The following is an 18,339-nucleotide window of genomic DNA, read 5'->3' as shown; positions in this document are numbered from 1 at the left end:
TGATGCTTATAACACGTCATATTAAGTAACAAACTGTTGTTTTCGCAATAATACATTTAGATCTGTGAAATATGTACGTAGTATATTGGATAAACATTTTATGTTTGCAGCAATGCTTTTTATTTAGGGGCGTTGCTGCGGCTCTCAACGCCATTTTGTAATGTCTGATTGGCTAGGGATGCTGCGTAGTCATTGGCTGCGCTTGCGACATCTTTTAAGGGTGGTGAACCCTTGTTGAGGTCTCTATAAATGATGCTGCAACATCCGCACATTAACTCAGTGCGTCGGCAAAGCTTTACGTGTGCATAACATCATTGACTGTGAACTAAGAAAGCGAAATTTCAGGGCAAGTTCCGTGATTGCATTTCTTGTAAGTTTCCCTGAAAGCGAAAAGTTCACTTTTTAGATGTTTCACATTTCAAATGGTCTATAATTTGTTTTTTTTTTTTTGTATTCTTGTGGGAGTAAAAAAATACAAACGAAATTAAAGCATATTATAAAAGTAACGCGTTCTCTTTGATTTTGGCCATTAAATGCATACGAAATCCTATGTAAACCGCAAATCGTAAAGGGTTGCACCCCTTTGGAAATCCCGCGGGCCAAAACAAATAGAAACGTGACGATTGTTCAGTTATTTGTGTAGGTGTGAAAATATGTTACGAATGAACGAACGAATAACAATAAATACAATAAGCACAATAAAAACAACCGCAAATAATAGAAAACGCAAACAGGACACACACAGGACACACAGGACACACGTGACCCAAAAGGCAAAGGGCTACCATTGAACACGGGGTGGCAAAGGGTTGTGAGGAGAGTGTGGAGAAAATTGCAACTGTTTTAATAACATTGCTGTTTTATTAAACGATTCTCGAGGGGTTTTCTTCAGTTAACAATTCTTCTACTTGTGCTCCTTAAATACTTATAGAATTCACTTAGAGTTTTAGTGAAATGATATTTGTGATCGAAATGAATACAAAGCCAAACCATAAACCAAATTTGGTAATAAACATAAACTTAATTTTATTCTGGATTTTTTAAATATATATTTAGGACTATGTTAAGTTCAATCCTAAATTCTGCAATTTTTATTACCTTTTTTTTTTTAAAAAAAAATCCATATTATATAAATTTGACTTCTCTATATGAAAACTTTAGCATTGAAGAGTACTTGGGATTATCTAGATATTCTGAAGTTTATATACCCGCTACCCATAGGGTGATCAGCGTCAACAGCCGAGACGATCTATCCATGTCCGTCTGTCCGTCCGTCCGTATGAACACCTAGATCTCAGAGACTATAAGAGATAGAGCTATAATTTTTTTCGACAGTATTTGTTATGTTTGCACGCAGACCAAGTTTGTTTCAAATTTTTGCCACGCCCCCTTTCGCCCACGCAAATCAATAAAATCGAATAACAAGCCTAATTTTAAAGCTAGAGTTGCGAATTTTGGTATATACAATAATTACTATAGTAGTTATGATATACCATTTGGTATATTTTTAGTATTTTTGTAGTACATATTCGGTATATTTTGAGAATAATACCGCAGAGTATATTGCTTTTATTCAAAATGGTATTATGGTATGGTATCTCACAGTCGAGTACACTCGACTGTAGCTTTCTTACTTGTTAGTTTTATGGTTTACATTAAATTCGCTTGATGCAGTTATGCTGTGCTTCTCACTCGACACCTCCTTGTCATATGTTTTATGCTTTGCATTCCTTTCGTTCACTTGCAGCAGGTGCAGTCAACGCCATCATGGTCTATGACATGACACATTTGGCACCGGCGCCGCCGCAAAGCATCTCGCTGAGCCGCTACTACAACATGGAGCAGGACGATGAGCTGGCGGCGGCCAACAATGCGCTGGCCAACGGGCATGTGGGTCAGGATTACGCCGCGAGCACCACACTCGATATCGATCAGCGTTTCCAGGCACGCATCGCATGCGAGACGGCAGCACAGCCAGCTCCACCGCCGCCTCCAACGCCGGCGCCACGACGTCGGACGACACCGATTGCCCACTTGGATCCCTCGGAGCTGGTGGGTTTGTCGCGCGAGGAGCGGCGACGTCGCCGACGTGCCACACTCAAGTATCGGACGGCGCATGCCACAAGGGAACGCATTCGGGTGGAAGCGTTCAATGTCTCGTTTGCGGAGCTGAGGAAACTGTTGCCCACCCTGCCGCCGGATAAGAAGCTATCGAAGATCGAGATCCTCAAGTTGGCCATCTGCTATATAGCGTATCTGAATCATGTCCTAGAGACACCCTGAGATACCGCCAACGCCTCCAGCTGTCGAAGCCAGTTGCCAGGCGCCATGTTTCTCACTCTTCCACACGATTATCAGCCAAACGAACTCAACTAATGAGCCATGTAAATCCACAACTATATAGTGTATAGCTCCATATCGATATATGTATATCTTTAGTCTATTAATGTGTACTGTATATTAAGCTTTAGATAATATCTTTTTTTTTGTTAGCATCTAATTACGTGATATCTGTTCAAAAAAGGTACAGCAATTAATTGATTAATCATAATTATTAATCATATATAAATATATATGTATATATTGTACAAAGAAACAGTCTTTTTTTCTATTTCTATTGAGCACAAGTGTTTTTTTACAGCATTGAAAATGAAATTCGATTTTTCATAGCATACTTTTTTCGGTCATTAAAATATTTCATCATTTCTGTTCCCTTGCTTATTACTTTTGTGATCATTTATTACATTTTTTATTTTTTTTAAATTAAATTACTTTAATTTTTTTTAAATTACTTATTAAGTGAAGAACCTCTATAACTTAATAAGTACCTTATCTCCACAGGCATAGTAAATGAAAATTAAACCAAACGTCAATCCAAAGTATGAGGATTATTTACTTTATGCACATTTTTTGGAGTTGCTTATTAGTTTTTTTTTTAAATATATTTATTCTATTATATTTAGTTCGGAATTCGGCTTAATACTTCCATAACAAAGTGATTCGTATTCGACATTGAATAAAGCTTTTAGATTGTTCAATTCAATTCAATTCATAAAGCTTTTAGATTGTTCAATTCAATTCAATTCATAAAGCTTTTAGATTGTTCAATTCAATTCATAAAGCTTTTAGATTATTCAATTCAAAGAATTTTCAAGGAATGTTGAAAAATTGCAGAGTATCTGCTAGTCGTGCAAACAATTTCAAATCGCACTTTTATTTGCTATGCTGTGGGCAAATTTGGTGCTCAGCTGGCGTTGTCAAGTTTTCCATTTGCTTTGCTGTCTGCCAACAAAGCGCCAGCTGCGCCACACAAAAGACACAGCGCCCAATTCCCGCCCACTGTGCGTACCCCCTCCCTTTCTCGTCCCCATCCACTCCCCATTGTCATCTCCCAGCTTATAGATATGCAATATGTATGTGTTTTTTTCTTCATTCTTTTTTGGCTGCTGGGCCACGCCCCCAACATCCCCCATCCAGCCGACAAAGCATCACAGTAGCAGTTGCTTTCTTCGTGTATCGAAATTCTCGAAAATACAATTCAGTTACTTTTTTTTTTGCTGATTTTTGGCCCAAATAAAAAATATACAAAAGTAAAATCCAAATTCAAGGACGAAATGTCGTTTAATTTTAGCGCGATGCAGGTAAGCTATTGCACAGGGTTGTCACCTGTCAGCATAACTAATTATATCCGCCATTTTGCTTAAAAATACCATTGCGCGACTATTAAATACCCTGTACTAGGCACACATTAAGTGAGGTTAGGTTATACACACAGACATATACCCCATTGATACTGACTGACACGCCCACAACAAGCAGCTTGGCAACTCCCACCGTGGCCCCAATCTGTACAACGTATATATGTATGTATGTATGTATGTATGAATAACCATCACAACAAACAGTCAAAATTCCGACAGGACCCAGCAACCTGAATGTGTTCAGCTTGTCTCTGTCACAACAACAACAACAACAAAAAGTAAACAAAGACAGGCGACAAAATGGTGATTTTCAAATTCCATTTAAATGTATATAAATAGATTTCCTTTTATTATGAATTTAAGTATAAGAACTATTTAATTATTTGTATATTTCTTTACGAAAATGAAATGAAAAATGTAATAGAAACAACAAAGATGAAATTTTGTAAGCGAACATATAACGAATTGGAATGCTTAACAATTAATTGCAAATTTGATTATACCATGATTATTATGACACACTTGTTATTTTTTAATTCAAAATGGTTGTCCACTTTTCAATTTTCATTGCACGTAATTTAAATATTATACAAAAAAAAAGGAAAAAATGATGCTGACGCTTTTGTCGCCTGTCAATTGCTGCGTAGCAAAGCAAGCAAAGCTCTTTACTTATTCCCGTTTCCGTTACAGTTACAGTTACCGCTTTTTCTCCTTCCACCGCTTCGTGCTTGTCACCTAAGTGAGCCTCCTCTTGCTATCTCAGTCTCACTAACACGCTCTTGTGCTCTCTCACATGCTGCATTTGGCAAATAGCGACAGTAAAGTTTATTTACTTGGCAACGCTATTCCCGCGTCCCGCTGCCCGCTGCCCACAAGCGCCAATTGCCACGCAACTGGAACGTTTACAGTTATTTTCATATTTTTCATTTGCTTTATGCAAACGACAACGCGAATATCTAACGGAATTTCGCGCACAACAAACTTCCGCATGTGTGTGTGTATTGCTTGCACTGTTCTTCTTTCGTTGTGTGTTGTGTATTGTGATTCGTTTTAGTTGCTGTTGTGGTTGCTGTTTTTGTGCGCCAGGTCATCGATTGCGAGCTGCTGGGGTCAAGCATCTATTTAATGGCATTTCAATTCTAATTGGAAATTGACAGCTGTTCGCAACTGTCCGAGGATACAATTTGATTGGTAAACGACGCCAGAGGAGAGAGAGCAGAGAGCAGTTATTGCTAAACTTGCTGCTCTGCTCTGCTCTGTTGCCTTGCAGTGCGTGAAATTAGCTTAAGTGCTGGACCACAACAACAACAACGACTAGAAAGTGAGAGAACAGCAGCCGCGTGGAGAATTTGCGTGAGTGTGGGGAATACAAGTGTGCGTGTGTGCGTGGGATGGGGAGTAGGCAATTCAAAGGCACAAGTGCAGCAGCAATACAAATAGAAATAGAAGTACAAATACAAATACAAATACACATACAAATATAAATACCAGTAGCAACAACGGACACCAGCAGCACTGTTGCACGTGCGTTGCTAGCTTTTTGACTGTCTAATCCGTCGACGCGCGCCACACCATGTGATAAATCGCACCCCAGAGGGTTGCACATTGAAATCATCGACAACGACAAAGAACAAAAAAAAGGGATTGCGAGGGGAGTGAACAGAACAGAACAAAGCAGAACAGAGGATAAGCAACTACTATCTGGGCTCATCCTTTAGACGTGGATCATTCATTGTTGCTAATTGAGTTTAAAATCAATTTGTATTTTACGAACGCGTGAACGTGTTGCCCTCGTGTCATCGAATCGATCAAGCTAACCTAACCTCACTTTCGCGTGGGCTCTTCTTCTTTTATGTGTTGTGTGTTGTGTAATTGCCGTGCAAATTTAATTACACTAGCAACGCCTTGCACGCTGCTTAACTACAGGCATCACACCACACACCACACCACAGCACATCGCACCGCACTCCTCTTTATAGCATCTGCTCAACAGAGTTGAGAGTTGCTTCTTCTGCTTCACACGCACTCAATCAAGCCACGCCCGCCCCCCACCTCCCCTGACGACCCGTTCACAATCTTCAATCAAGTGTTGACAACTTGCCACGTGCTTGTGGGTGTCTCGGGGCGTGCCATCCAACGTATTGTATTACCAGCCACAATTTGCATTTTTCGCTTTGCTTTAATTGAAACGAAACGAAAATTGCGTGGGAAGCCAAAATGTCTCCAAAATGGCGCCAATGCAGGGGAGCAGCTGCAGTTAGCTTTCCGTCTCTTTCTCTCTCTCTCTCATCCACTGTCCCTCTCTGTGTAGCTGCTCTGATAAATGATTGCACATGACTTTGATCCTGGTTAAGAGCAAGTCAAAGTCTCAACGTCTGCCAGCAATTCACAGTAGTTCCTGTTTCAGATACCCTGTATTCGTAACGCAGTGGGGTATGCTACACGATTTCATTATATCGCTAGTTATTTACACATGAATTCTTTAATTGTTTTGGTTGCTTTTGTTTGGTTTGAGTATTTTAAAACATAACATTAGATCAATTTTATTTCATAAGATTTCGAATTAATTCGAAATTTATTGTACTTATTTGATATATAGCATTTAGAATAATTATATGGGTAATTCCAAAACAGAATTTGTCCTCTTTACATTGAAAATAACATAAACTGAAACAATTTTGAAAATAAGAAAAGTTTATTTTTATAGCTCTAGATAAGTACTTTAATTAGAGATAAGAATGGTTTCGAATTTATTTCTGTTTTGTTTTCTGTTGTGATAATTGCAAAAATTAACAAATTCGTACGCAAAACCAAAAAATGAACGAAATTATATATTTTATCGGAAAACAGATCAAGTTCCTAAAATCAATCTTAGCTCTAAATATAGTGCTTATCTAAAGCTTTAAGAATAACATTCACTTATTTTTAAAATTGTTTCTTTTTATGTTATTTTCACTGCAGTGCACTGTAAAAAGTCTCGCACGGGACAAATTTCGCCATGGAATCTCATATATCAAATAAGTACAATAAATATCGAATTAAATCTAAATCGAAATCTAAATATTATATTTTACTTTGCTTTATATTTGCATTTATTATAATGTTCACTTTATTTGTTTTTCAGTGATATTATAATAGTAGTAATGCAGATTTCAAAAATTAAACTAACATCCCAATACCTAATAATTTTTAAATTAAAATCCACCCTCTATTTCTAGGGTATTCGCTCTGTCGACTACCTGCGGGTAATATGCGTTTTTTAGGCGTTTGTCCTTTTAAAAAGGCAAACACAAACAGGGCATTAAGTGGCATTAGACAAAATGCTTTTTTACACATGTTGCAACACAGAGATTACGATTACGCCGTGTAATCGTTGCACACCCAAAACTACTTCCGAAAGTCCTTCCCCAGAAGAGGTGAGGGGTGAGTTGCTCCATGGGGTGGGTTCTGTTCTTCACCCATTGCATTGTGCGTTTGATATGGTTGATATGGGATGGCCTTGCCTCATTTTATTTCGGTTTGGTTTCTCGTTTTATCAATTGGTTTGCTTAGCGCCCATAAATAAAGGTTTTAGCTCCCTCCCAAATTGAAACAGGTGGCTGACTGTCCAGCTAGCTTAACCTGACTCCGAAGGCACTGTCAAACAACATCAATTGCTTGGCGTGCACCATAAATCATGGCAAGTAAACGAAACCATCTTCAACTATCGCTTAGATTCAATTTTAATGTTTTTAAACATCAACTTGAATCTCTATAAAGGATATGATGATTTTTACTGGTTTACTTCGATAATAATTAATGCTTCTTGAGGTCTTAAAAGAGTCGGAAGTTTCCAAGTTCGTCCTGAAATATCTCGAGTCTTCTTAACTTTCTTTGAGAGCGTTTCATACGATTAGAATATTATAGAATCCGGTTATAACGACGCCGCTTATAGCGTCCGTCCGGTTTTTGTTTTCCCATACAAATTAAATTGATTAAAACATTAATGAGTTGTATTTTATAAACCAATGGCAACCAAAAAAAACAAAATTTTATTTTTCAACTTTTGGTTAGTGGGTGTTCCGAATATAACGACGGTCCCTTGAAAGTCGCTATAACCGGATTCGACTGTAACTGCATTCTCTTAAAACTCTTTTTCCTGCAGTACGAGCGCAGCTTTAGAGCCAAAAGTCTCAGCAACTGGGAGTACCAACGCTTCTCTCCCCCGCGTCCCCGTTCGCTGCAAAAGAACTCGACGCCTGTTTGCGACAAGAACGGACACTTGCTGCCCTCAGCGAAGCGGTGAGTAACTTACGAGTCCCACAAGGGATAACAACTATTTCAAGCTTTCTCCCCCTTTTTCTTCAAGCAGGGACGGCAACTTCTTGGGTCAGTACAGAGGCACATACCATCTGCCGCCGCGTATAACGCGTAGTTTTGCCAGCAAGTACAACACCTGCCTTAGTGGACAGCACAAGTACGCCAGCTATCCGAGAGATTTGTGCTGTTGCCAGTACGAGCAACAGAAGCGGAAGAAACAGTGCGATTGGCGCGAGACCCTTGGAAAACCGGGTGATCCTCTGTGGCAGAAGCCCGAATGCCAGAGCAAGTGTGAGGGACTGCAACAATTGCTTGCTATTGACAAACTGCATCGTCGTTGCAAGCACGTCAAGTGTCTGCCCAAGGTAAGTGTGTCGACTACACCATCACACGATCCTTGCATCTTGCACTCCAAACTGCACCGGATATAAATTCAAGTTCATCTCAGGGACAGGAGAAATTAGTGGCACGCATTGTTGACGCCTCGGCGAGGAATCGCAAACGTCTTCGCAAGCGTCATGTGACCGCGTTCGATTACAATCGCCGACAATCGACTGGTAATGCGGCGGAACAGAAAACCAAGTCTGTCAGTAAGGATTCAACCAAACCGGACTCTGACTCAGTGGAGAGGATCACAGCGAGATCAACCACTAATGCTCCACTAAAGGAAAAGTCCATATAACTGACTAATAGTATTGCTAATAAACGACACCTCTCGGTAGTCCAGCTGGTAAAAGAAAGGATAATTTATTTAAATATTGAAAGACCCCGGAAAGTAATTAGTTATAGTCTAGGCATTTCAGGAGAGACTGGACGTCAGCAGTAGACTATGATGCTGATTGTTCAACAAGGCTAGCAAAAGGACCCTAAAACAGTTAGGTTAGCTCCTATGTAAAGATCGAGCTGTCACCTAGTTCCGCATGATAAGGTAGAGACTGGACGTCAGAAGTAGACTAAGATGCTGATTATTCAATGTTAAACAACATTCTAAGGTTAGGTCCCTAGACAGTCCCTAAACCAGTTAGGTTAGCTCCTATGTAAAGATCAAGCTGTCACCTAGTTCCGCATGATACATCAACATCTCTGCAGCCTTGAAACCGCACAAAACACCGAGCACCGAGCACTGAGCACCGCGCACAATTAGCGGCAACTAATCAAATGTCTCATCCCCCATCCTTACCGATCATCGATCATCTTCATGTCCATATCGAACACACTTCACACTCCACCTAGAGATCCCACTCTCTAACTCAGTGACTAAAACCGTGCCACCGTCATGTCGCAAGCAGCTGTGGCCAGCACGGGAAATTACAAGTTGCCGGACCTCAGCTACACGCCCGGTGATCTAACCGAGCCGGAATATCGCTTCGAGCAGAAACGTGATCGGGATCGGGATCGTGATCGTCAGCATGTCTTTGATCAAAAGTTACCGTTAAATCGTCTATACCTAACCGATGACAACGACTTTGCACCGCTAGACAAGCAACGCAACGCAGCGGAATCAACGCGGGAACGGGAACGGGAACTCAACTCGGCGGCGGGACGGCAATTTCCTGCTTTGGCGGCAGCCCAGGCCAAATATACCGGACAGCTGAACAATACCCATAGTGTAGAGCTCTCCGAATTTGATTTTTCACCCGGCAAGGATCTCATCTCGCTGCCACTGGTCCGCTCAAGCACCCAAGCGGATCAACCGGATCTCATCAAGAAGATGCCGCTACACTCGATCACCGAGAAACCCAATGAGCGTTGTCCTTCGCCCGTGGTGCCGGCGTATGCCAACTTTGAGCTGGCCAAGCGCATGCATCAGGACAATCTCGATCACCAGCCGCTGCCCGATTGTGTCGCAGATTTGGCGTTCCGCAAAGCCCAAATCAGTGGCGGCCACGGCGGCCTCTCACTCGAAATCGATCCGATTGCAACGGGCGTCGGCGTTAAGACGCACAACGCGGGACCGACGCACTGCACCAAGATGAAGGTCTTTCGACCCAAGACCGGTGGCGGTGTGCTGCCCAAGGCTTTCGCTGGCGGCGACAATTTTCGCGGCATTGGCTCGGCGCCTACCAAAAAAATGGGCGCCATGGATCTGGCCATTGGCTGGGACTTTAAGCCGGCAAATCCCGCCGACGAACCGCGTCTGGCCCGACACATTGATGGCTCCAACGATTCGGCGGGCCCCGCTGTTTTTACCTGTGTGAAAACACCGCGCGATGATCCACCGAATGCAGAGCTGGGACGTTCAGCGGGTGTCTTTACCAGCACCCTCGGTGAACCGGACTTTTTCGACAAGGACATTTTGCGCCGGAAGACGGACTTTGCCGGCCGCACCCTAGAGCGGGACAACGACTGTGCCTGCGACTACTCGCCGCCAGCGATGCGTGCTCGCAGCGTCTCCCGTGAGTCCAGCGCCTCGCACTGTCGTCGGGCTCCAACGTTGCTGGGCGGGGATCGCAATGGCGGAGGCGGTGGCGGAGGCGTAAGCTTCGGTTTGCCCGGCAACCGGCTGGCGAAGCAGTATCAATCGACGCCCATGCTGGGCGACAAGGCGTATCAGGCGCTGCGTGAAAAGTATCTGGGAACCGATGACAACTGTCACACTGAGTCGGCGCTCGGCTGTCATCTTGGCTCGGCCACGGGACCATCGTGCAAGCGGGATCAGTTGCTGCGACGTCCGGCACGTCGCCTCTGCCACAAGGTGGCGCCAGCGCCCAAATGCTGTCCCTCGGCACATGGTCACGGGCATGGTCATGGGCATGGACATGGTCACTTTCTGAGCAGCAAAGCGGCCTTTCGAGCCGGTGTTCCCAAGTTGAATGCCAGCGGTGATTTTGTGGGCATCGCACCGGATTGTGGCGTCGGCGTCGGCGGTGGGGGAGCCGCTGGGCGTGTCTTGGTTGTCCCACGACCGCGTCAACCGTATGCCAAGAAGAACTATGACATTGATACGCTGGTGCCACCATTTCGTAGCCAAGGCGGCGGCGCCGGTCAAGGCGGCTATCCCGAGCACTGGCGTCTCGCCAGCGTCTATCAGCATGCCTACAAGCCCATCGATCAGCGACGTCGTCCCCTGCTCCAGACGGTCTACAAGTAGACGTTAAGGGTGGCAGGTCCATAGTCCATAGTTTCCCCATGTAGAACTTGCTATTCTATGAAAAGTTTCCCATGAATACGATAGCGTTATCCCACATCTAGTCTATAAGATCTGAGAACACAACCAATGCAACTAAATGGAGGCCTTCAAAATCACAATTCATTCCAATTATATCGAAAGAGCTTCTAATATATGTATCTTCAAATTTAGTAATCAAAATTTGAATAACATTAAACTCTTCCAACTCACAATTCGATAGATGTTTCCGGAAATGTTTTAGTTTTTAAGCAAATGCAACTGAAAATAATTGTTAATCAACAAATCAGATTGATTAAATTTGTCCGCTAAATGATCTCCAACAAATTTTTATTAAATTAAGAACTGTAGTCACTTTTTTTTTGTTGTTGTTAGTCAAAACACTTTATAGAGAATGTAAGTTAAAAAAATATATATAACAATATATATCTGATAAGTCACATCTATAACTTCTTTAAAAATTTACGAGTTGAATAATAAAACATTATACTGTATTATCAATAAATTCAGTCAAAGAATACATAACTTTTATGTAAGAAAGCAAAAAAAAAAGAAAACAAATGTATAAAAAGTCCATATAAATAAACGTGCAAACAAATTACATTTATAATATATAACTAACGAGTAGATAAAAAAAGATGAAAATAGTAATATATATTTAAAACGTGCATTTAAATAAAAGTTCAGTTAACTGGCAACAAATGGAATATAATATTGAATTAATTTATGAAGTGAAGTTGATCGGGTTTCAATTTTGGGTAAGTTCAAAAGTTAAGTCTCTTTGATATGAAATCAACTGTTGCAGTTAGAGAACGTCTCTATGAAATCGCAAATGAATCTGTATACAAATATCAGTCTTTATCTAAACCAGCCAGCTAACCGAACTCCATATTGTAGTATCATCAAAAATGATCGTAAAACTTACAACTAAGTAATGTTTAAAAAAAAAAGGTAGCGCATAAATTGCGTTTGGGTGCTTTGTAGACAATCTTTGGGTGCTTAAAGAACTTGGTGATGTGGATGAAGAGAAGATGCTGCAGTTAAGGTCACTCTACTTGGCTGTCGCATAGGCATCCTGCTGACTCTTGTGGAACACATGACGCAACACATCGCGCGTGGAGCGACGCAAACTGTTGCGCAGCGTGTGCTTCTTCTCGTTGGTCAACTGTTCGATGCGCATGTATTCGGTTTGTGGCACATTCGAGCGCAGCTTCATTGTCCGCTCGCTGCTGTCCACAATGGAGATGTCCGCCGGCCGCTGGGACTCCTCCTCGACAAGCGGCTGCGGTTGCGTCTGCTTCTGCGGTCGGCGACGCAAACTGTGGCGTATGCTGCTAATGATGTTGCTGCCATGATGCTGCTGCTGCTGCTGCTGTGCAGCAGGCTGTGCTTCCTCGGCTTGCTGATGCTGCATGGGATGCATTAGCTTGCGTATGGATTTACGTATCATGTTGCGCACGCCGTGGCCACCATGACTCTCTGCAGACTTGGCGGATTTGCTGGATGCAATCGATTGCAGCGACTCCTTGCTGCCGACATTCACATTGGTCGTTGCTGCCGGGCGATAAGCGCGCACAAAACGCGCTGGCGCCTTAAAGTCCAGCTCATCCTCATCGTCATCGGGTTCGGACTCAGAGGCATAGGCTACATCCTCAGTCACCACCGCCGCAACATCCAGTTGTGGCTGCTCCTCCTCCTCAACCACCACAGCTTGCTCAATTTCGATGCGTTCCTCGATTGTTTCACGTATTTCGGTCAGAGTTTGGATGCGTCTGCAGCGCAGACTGCGCCGCGGTGGCAGATGCTGCTCTGCCAGCGAAGGTTCCACCTCTTTGATTTCTGTGAGTGGTTCTGGCTGCTCAACCTCGCTACTTTTTGGTGCCTCTAGCACACCATTCTTGCGCAATTTGGCTTCATTAATGCTATTCTCCAGCTCCAGCTGATAGCGATCCAGCTCCTTGCCAATGTCCATGGTGCTCTCCTCCTCACTGATGGCGCCCAGGGAGCGCTTTGGCTCTGACTTTGCCAGCGGCTGCACTGGCGAGAAGACCAGCTTTTCGGCAAACAGTTTGCTGGGCGTCAGATGAGCCAACTCCAAGCCATTGAAGTCAATGCGATAGCCCATCGAGGGTGCAAATGGTAGACCAATTTTGAGACTAGTCGGCAGCGGTTCCTCGCTGAGTGCCGGATTCTCTACACCGGCTGGATTGCTAGCGGCTGCGGAGATCTCGCTGCGGCGATGTATCTCGAAGGGATTAAGCGAAGCGGGCGCATCGCTGCCACGCAAATTGAGCGCTTGATTAACAAAGCACTTGGATGGCGGTGTGGCGACGCAACGTACCACCTAATGGAGCAGAATAGAGCGTTGATATGGTGATCACATTTGTTTATAAGTAATAACAATTCACCTCATAAGGATTAAACTGTCGCTCGGGCAGCTCAAGATTAAGTGCCGGATTCTCAAAGCAAGCGGCTTCACGTTTCTTCTTCTTGGATGGCTGTCGCAACACTTCAAAGGGATTGTTGGACAACGATGTCTCCGGCTGTTTGGCCAGTTCCGAAATGGATTTAAATTCCAGGCCAGGATGACCAACAAATGGATTGATGTTCTCACTGTCTTTGGGCAAGCGTCGGCGACCAACAACAAGAGTTTTTGGCGTCGAGCTGAAGGCAGCGTTGGTGAAGCATGACGCAGTTACAGGAACTACGGCAGCAGCGGCAGCTGCATCTGCATCCTGTACTTTTAAGGGTGGCAGCGCCACAGTTTTGTTGCCAGTTGTTTCCCTTTTGCGTTTGCGCGGCGTTTCATTATTATTGCTTGCCAATGCAGCGATACTTTTTTGTTTCCAGCATTTTAGCAGCGTCTTTTCTATTGGAACACTTTGTATTAATTAAAACTCGCACCAGTAATATTTACTACAATAAATATTTAAAACACTTTAAAACAAAACTCTCTGTATACAATAGCCAATTTGTATGCCTACACAATGCGCACCATTTTGAATTTTCAACCTTCAGTGTTGACAAACGCTTGCAATTACCGAAGCGTATCGATAAACACATTCATTATTCCAACGAATGTCCATTTTCGAAGAAGAAGAGCAACATTTTTAGCGCCAACTTATAATTTCAACATAACTGACAACAACATTTGAGATTAATACATTAAATTTCTCATTTATAGTAGAATTGCAACTAACAATCGCTTCCATCAAATAATTCAAAATATTTTTTTTGCTTTGACAATTAAAACGTACGTATCGATATATAAAACGCTGTCAATCAATGGAAAATTACAAATAGTAAATAAACTAAATATGCATAAATTGTGCTTACAACTCATTTGATAATAACTACTCGAATCTCAATGCAAGATTTCATGATCTTAATTGAAAATTTATGCGAAATTGCAAGAATAATTCGCGAACGATAGATCGATACGTCCAAGAAAAATTCGCGATATCGAAATCGTCGCTTGTCGATAAATTGAACGTAACACGTGTGCGGCGGCGAAAACGGTAAACGGCAGAAAAGTAGCAGCACTTTTTGCAGCTGCTGTTGGTGTGTGTGTGTACGGTGTGTTCCTGTTCCGTTGTAAAGCAGCAGCAGCGCTCGCTCGTCTAGCAGCAGCCCCCCAGAAGCCCGGACCAGCCAGAGCATTAAACAACCCAACAAATGCAAATTGGTTTCAATTCTTCTTGTGCGTGACACGTTCTTTTTTTTAAATCATCAATTAAAAGGTGAGAAGTGTGTTCTGTGCTATGTATAATATTCTTCAACCATCCGTGGAAAATTCAATAATGTGCACATGCACATACATATATACACGAATACTAATGTGTGCATGTGAGTCTACGAGTGTGTGTGCGCGTGTGGTGTAACATCAGACAAGTGTTAGTGTTGTCTAGCGCGTGTATGTGTTGCAATTTCACTCCTTCCCACCACCTCCGCATCTTTGTCACACTACTCTCTCTTCTCGCTCATCTAAAATGTATCAGCTGCACACAGGAATTCCTTTGTGTGCAATTCTCAGTCTGAGAGAAAAAGAAAGAAAGAAATGAAAAAAAAATGAGCGCGCGGCGTTCCCCAACAACAGTGATTCATAAGAAATTGCGTTAATGAAGGTGAAATGTGGCTCTCGGCAACAAGCAAGAACGAACGAACACAAAAGAAACAGCCTGAGCATCGGTCGCCAACGTCGCACAAAAAGCTGCTGCTGCTCAGCCAAAGTGTTAAGCTGAAAATTTGTATCGCGTCATTACCAAATTTTTTTTTCTTTTCTTTTTTTGTGCTTTGCGTTTGTTGAAACAGTTGCTGCAGGCGTACAATGTACAATGGGTGCCATCTGCTTTTCGCTTGACAATAATATCATCTGGATGTGTGTTGTCGCATTCTGTTTCCGTTCTGTTTTGTTGCTGCTCTTCACATGTTTCTTGCAGTATTATTGAAACTGGATATAACACACTTAGTGTGAGAGAGAGAGCGATAGAGAAGGCGATTGGCGATTAGACTGTATATGCGCATGTATTGGTGATCAGCCAGACGCGGTAGCTTTCCAGCTTTGTAGTCGGCAGCATTCGTCACGATTCGTGTCTCGTGTGTGTCTGGCCCGAAAGCCGAGTCGAAGTTCATTCATACACATTTTGATTGAGTAGCGATATGAGTAGAGTGATTGCAATGTTTATTATACCCGCAAATCCACAAAGAGCAGCAGGGTATGCAAATTGGGCGCCACTTTACAAATACATATAATGGAGGATTTTTGCAATCTATTGATTATAATTTAATTTGAACTAGTCTCTTTTTTTTCTGGCAATTTGTTATGCGAACTAATTGTTACCTTCAGGCTGTTATTATATTGTAAATTCTAGTTAACTGTTAAAACTTTAATCATTATCATTTGCCTTTTGACATTTACAGCACAACAAACACACAACATTCAAGGCGATAAATCCGTCAGCAAATATTCTAGACATTTTGATTTAGGCAAACCCTTTTAAGCTAGAGAAACTCACACCCACAACACAACACAACACAAAAAAAAAGTATTGTTTTGTAAACGTTGTTGCAAGTTTTCAAATTATAAAGAAAAAAGAGAGAGAGAAAATGCCGTCGGACGCTAAGAAACGTGATGCGCAACGCAAGAAGGATGCACGCAACAAGAAGATCCAACAGATCCCATCCACGAAGAAGACAAATGGCACCACCAACGGTGTGGAGCGCGAACTGACCGAGGAGGAGAAACTGTGCGCCAAACTGGAGGAGGAGGCACGGATCAGTGCCGAGGCACGCTCCTGCACCGGCTCCTTGGCTGTGCATCCCCGATCGCGTGATGTTAAGATTGCCAACTTCTCAATTACCTTCTTTGGCTCCGAGCTGCTGCAGGACACAATGCTCGAGCTGAATTGCGGACGACGTTACGGTCTGATCGGTCTCAATGGCTGTGGCAAATCATCGTTGCTGGCGGTCCTCGGTGGCCGTGAGGTGCCAATACCGCCGCACATTGATATATTCCATTTGACACGCGAGATACCGGCCAGCTCGAAGAGTGCTCTCCAATGCGTCATGGAGGTGGACGAGGAGCGCATTAAGCTCGAGAAACTCGCCGAGGAGCTGGCCATGAGCGATGAGGATGATGCACAGGAGCAGCTCATCGACATCTATGAGCGTCTCGATGACATGTCTGCCGATCAGGCCGAGGCCAAGGCGGCGCGTATTCTCCACGGTCTGGGCTTTGACAAGGCCATGCAACAGAAGCAGGCCAAGGACTTTTCCGGTAAGTGAATAGAATTTTGGACTCGAATGAAAGGATGATGAAACTAAATGGGTTCGTTCGTTGGGTTTACTTTGCAGGTGGTTGGCGCATGAGAATCGCGCTGGCTCGCGCTTTGTTTGTCAAGCCGCATCTGCTGCTGCTGGATGAGCCCACAAATCATTTGGATCTGGATGCGTGTGTGTGGCTCGAGGAGGAACTGAAGACGTATAAACGCATCTTGGTGCTCATCTCGCATTCACAGGATTTCCTCAACGGTGTCTGCACAAACATCGTTCATTTGACCAGCAAACGCTTGAAATACTACACGGGCAACTATGAGGCATTTGTGCGCACACGCATGGAACTGCTCGAGAATCAGATGAAACAGTACAACTGGGAACAGGATCAAATTGCGCACATGAAGAACTATATTGCACGGTTCGGTCACGGCTCCGCCAAGCTGGCGCGTCAGGCGCAGTCCAAGGAGAAGACACTCGCCAAAATGGTGGCCCAGGGACTCACCGAGAAGGTCACCGACGACAAGGTGCTCAACTTTTACTTCCCGTCGTGCGGCAAAGTGCCGCCACCTGTGATCATGGTGCAGGTAAGAGAAGAAGTTATATCGTTACATCATCATTGCTTGATCAACGTTTGCTTTTAGAATGTGAACTTCCGCTACAACGACGAGACGCCCTGGATCTACAAGAATCTGGAATTTGGTATCGATCTGGACACACGTCTCGCTCTGGTGGGGCCCAACGGTGCGGGCAAATCGACGCTGCTGAAACTGCTTTATGGCGATCTTGTGCCCACCTCTGGCATGATCCGCAAGAACTCGCATCTGCGCATCGCCCGCTACCATCAGCATCTGCACGAACTGCTCGATCTGGACGCCAGTCCGCTCGAGTATATGATGCGCGCTTTTCCCGATGTCAAGGAGAAGGAGGAGATGCGTAAGATCATTGGACGATATGGTTTGACGGGACGTCAACAGGTCTGCCCCATTCGCCAGCTGTCGGACGGTCAGCGTTGTCGCGTTGTCTTTGCCTGGCTGGCATGGCAGGTGCCGCATCTGCTGCTGCTTGATGAACCTACCAATCATTTGGATATGGAGACCATTGATGCTTTGGCCGATGCCATCAATGATTTTGATGGTGGCATGGTGCTAGTTAGTCACGATTTCCGTCTCATTAATCAGGTAAGTCGCAATAGCTTTCGTATCTTATCAGATTGATTAACAATGGGTGTTTTTTATTTGAACAGGTGGCCGAGGAGATTTGGGTGTGCGAGAAGGAGACGGTGACCAAGTGGAAGGGCGGTATTCTCGACTATAAGGATCATTTGAAGAACAAGATCACCTCCGAAAACGAGAAGAAGGCCAAGGCGGCGAAATAAATTGATATTCACAACAACAACAACAACAACACTACACAACACATCCATCCACACAAACATAA

The 18,339-nt window shown here is 43.5% G+C and overlaps 5 protein-coding genes across 6 annotated transcripts; 4 read left to right on the top strand and 1 right to left on the bottom strand.

Annotated features, from left to right (window-relative positions):
* Positions 1-153: 153 nt before the first annotated feature.
* LOC133848819 (helix-loop-helix protein 1) lies at positions 154-2,547 on the top strand. Its single transcript, XM_062284514.1, has 2 exons — positions 154-370; positions 1,748-2,547. Exon 2 carries the CDS (start codon positions 1,768-1,770, stop codon positions 2,281-2,283), a length of 516 nt encoding a protein of 171 aa, XP_062140498.1. The 5' UTR covers positions 154-370; positions 1,748-1,767; the 3' UTR covers positions 2,284-2,547.
* Positions 2,548-3,482: 935 nt separating this feature from the next.
* LOC133847084 (protein Flattop homolog) lies at positions 3,483-8,748 on the top strand. 2 transcript variants are annotated; one of them, XM_062281867.1, is made up of 4 exons: positions 3,483-3,641; positions 7,846-7,982; positions 8,050-8,365; positions 8,449-8,748. In XM_062281867.1, exons 1-4 carry the CDS (start codon positions 3,615-3,617, stop codon positions 8,680-8,682), a joined length of 714 nt encoding a protein of 237 aa, XP_062137851.1. In that variant the 5' UTR covers positions 3,483-3,614; the 3' UTR covers positions 8,683-8,748. The 2 variants fall into 2 exon arrangements, with proteins under 2 accessions (XP_062137851.1, XP_062137852.1); XM_062281868.1 differs by having other exon boundaries at positions 3,484-3,641; positions 8,053-8,365; positions 8,449-8,744.
* A 105-nt stretch (positions 8,749-8,853) lies between these two features.
* On the top strand, positions 8,854-11,572 carry LOC133847083 (uncharacterized). Its single transcript, XM_062281866.1, has one exon. It carries the CDS (start codon positions 9,277-9,279, stop codon positions 11,089-11,091), a length of 1,815 nt encoding a protein of 604 aa, XP_062137850.1. The 5' UTR covers positions 8,854-9,276; the 3' UTR covers positions 11,092-11,572.
* Positions 11,573-11,708: 136 nt separating this feature from the next.
* On the bottom strand, positions 11,709-14,012 carry LOC133847082 (uncharacterized; the record flags this gene model as incomplete). Its single annotated transcript, XM_062281865.1, has 2 exons — positions 11,709-13,471; positions 13,536-14,012. Coding segments are annotated over 2 exons (1,770 nt in total), but the record flags the coding sequence as incomplete, so codon positions are not given.
* Positions 14,013-16,047: 2,035 nt separating this feature from the next.
* LOC133847080 (ATP-binding cassette sub-family F member 2) lies at positions 16,048-18,291 on the top strand. The gene is made up of 4 exons (XM_062281864.1): positions 16,048-16,903; positions 16,981-17,486; positions 17,544-18,080; positions 18,146-18,291. The coding sequence occupies exons 1-4, from the start codon at positions 16,234-16,236 to the stop codon at positions 18,275-18,277; spliced, it is 1,845 nt and encodes a 614-aa protein (XP_062137848.1). The 5' UTR covers positions 16,048-16,233; the 3' UTR covers positions 18,278-18,291.
* Positions 18,292-18,339: the final 48 nt, after the last annotated feature.

The sequence above is a fragment of the Drosophila sulfurigaster genome, chromosome X (assembly GCF_023558435.1).
Source record: "Drosophila sulfurigaster albostrigata strain 15112-1811.04 chromosome X, ASM2355843v2, whole genome shotgun sequence".
In the NCBI taxonomy this organism is placed as follows: domain Eukaryota; kingdom Metazoa; phylum Arthropoda; class Insecta; order Diptera; family Drosophilidae; genus Drosophila; species Drosophila sulfurigaster.
This window is presented reverse-complemented; position numbering and strand designations above follow the sequence as displayed.

What these genes read in the sequence shown, in the direction of transcription:
- LOC133848819 (XM_062284514.1), top strand. Translation starts at nt 1,768, where the DNA reads ATGGTCTATGACATGACACATTTGGCACCGGCGCCGCCGCAAAGCATC.
- LOC133847084 (XM_062281867.1), top strand. Translation starts at nt 3,615, where the DNA reads ATGTCGTTTAATTTTAGCGCGATGCAG. An exon ending in TTGCTGCCCTCAGCGAAGCG is followed by an intron (nt 7,983 to 8,049) that starts GTGAGTAACTTA and finishes TTTTTCTTCAAG; the next exon opens with CAGGGACGGCAACTTCTTGG. An exon ending in ACGTCAAGTGTCTGCCCAAG is followed by an intron (nt 8,366 to 8,448) that starts GTAAGTGTGTCG and finishes AGTTCATCTCAG; the next exon opens with GGACAGGAGAAATTAGTGGC.
- LOC133847083 (XM_062281866.1), top strand. Translation starts at nt 9,277, where the DNA reads ATGTCGCAAGCAGCTGTGGCCAGCACGGGAAATTACAAGTTGCCGGAC.
- LOC133847080 (XM_062281864.1), top strand. Translation starts at nt 16,234, where the DNA reads ATGCCGTCGGACGCTAAGAAACGTGATGCGCAACGCAAGAAGGATGCA. An exon ending in CACCTGTGATCATGGTGCAG is followed by an intron (nt 17,487 to 17,543) that starts GTAAGAGAAGAA and finishes GTTTGCTTTTAG; the next exon opens with AATGTGAACTTCCGCTACAA. An exon ending in ATTTCCGTCTCATTAATCAG is followed by an intron (nt 18,081 to 18,145) that starts GTAAGTCGCAAT and finishes TTATTTGAACAG; the next exon opens with GTGGCCGAGGAGATTTGGGT.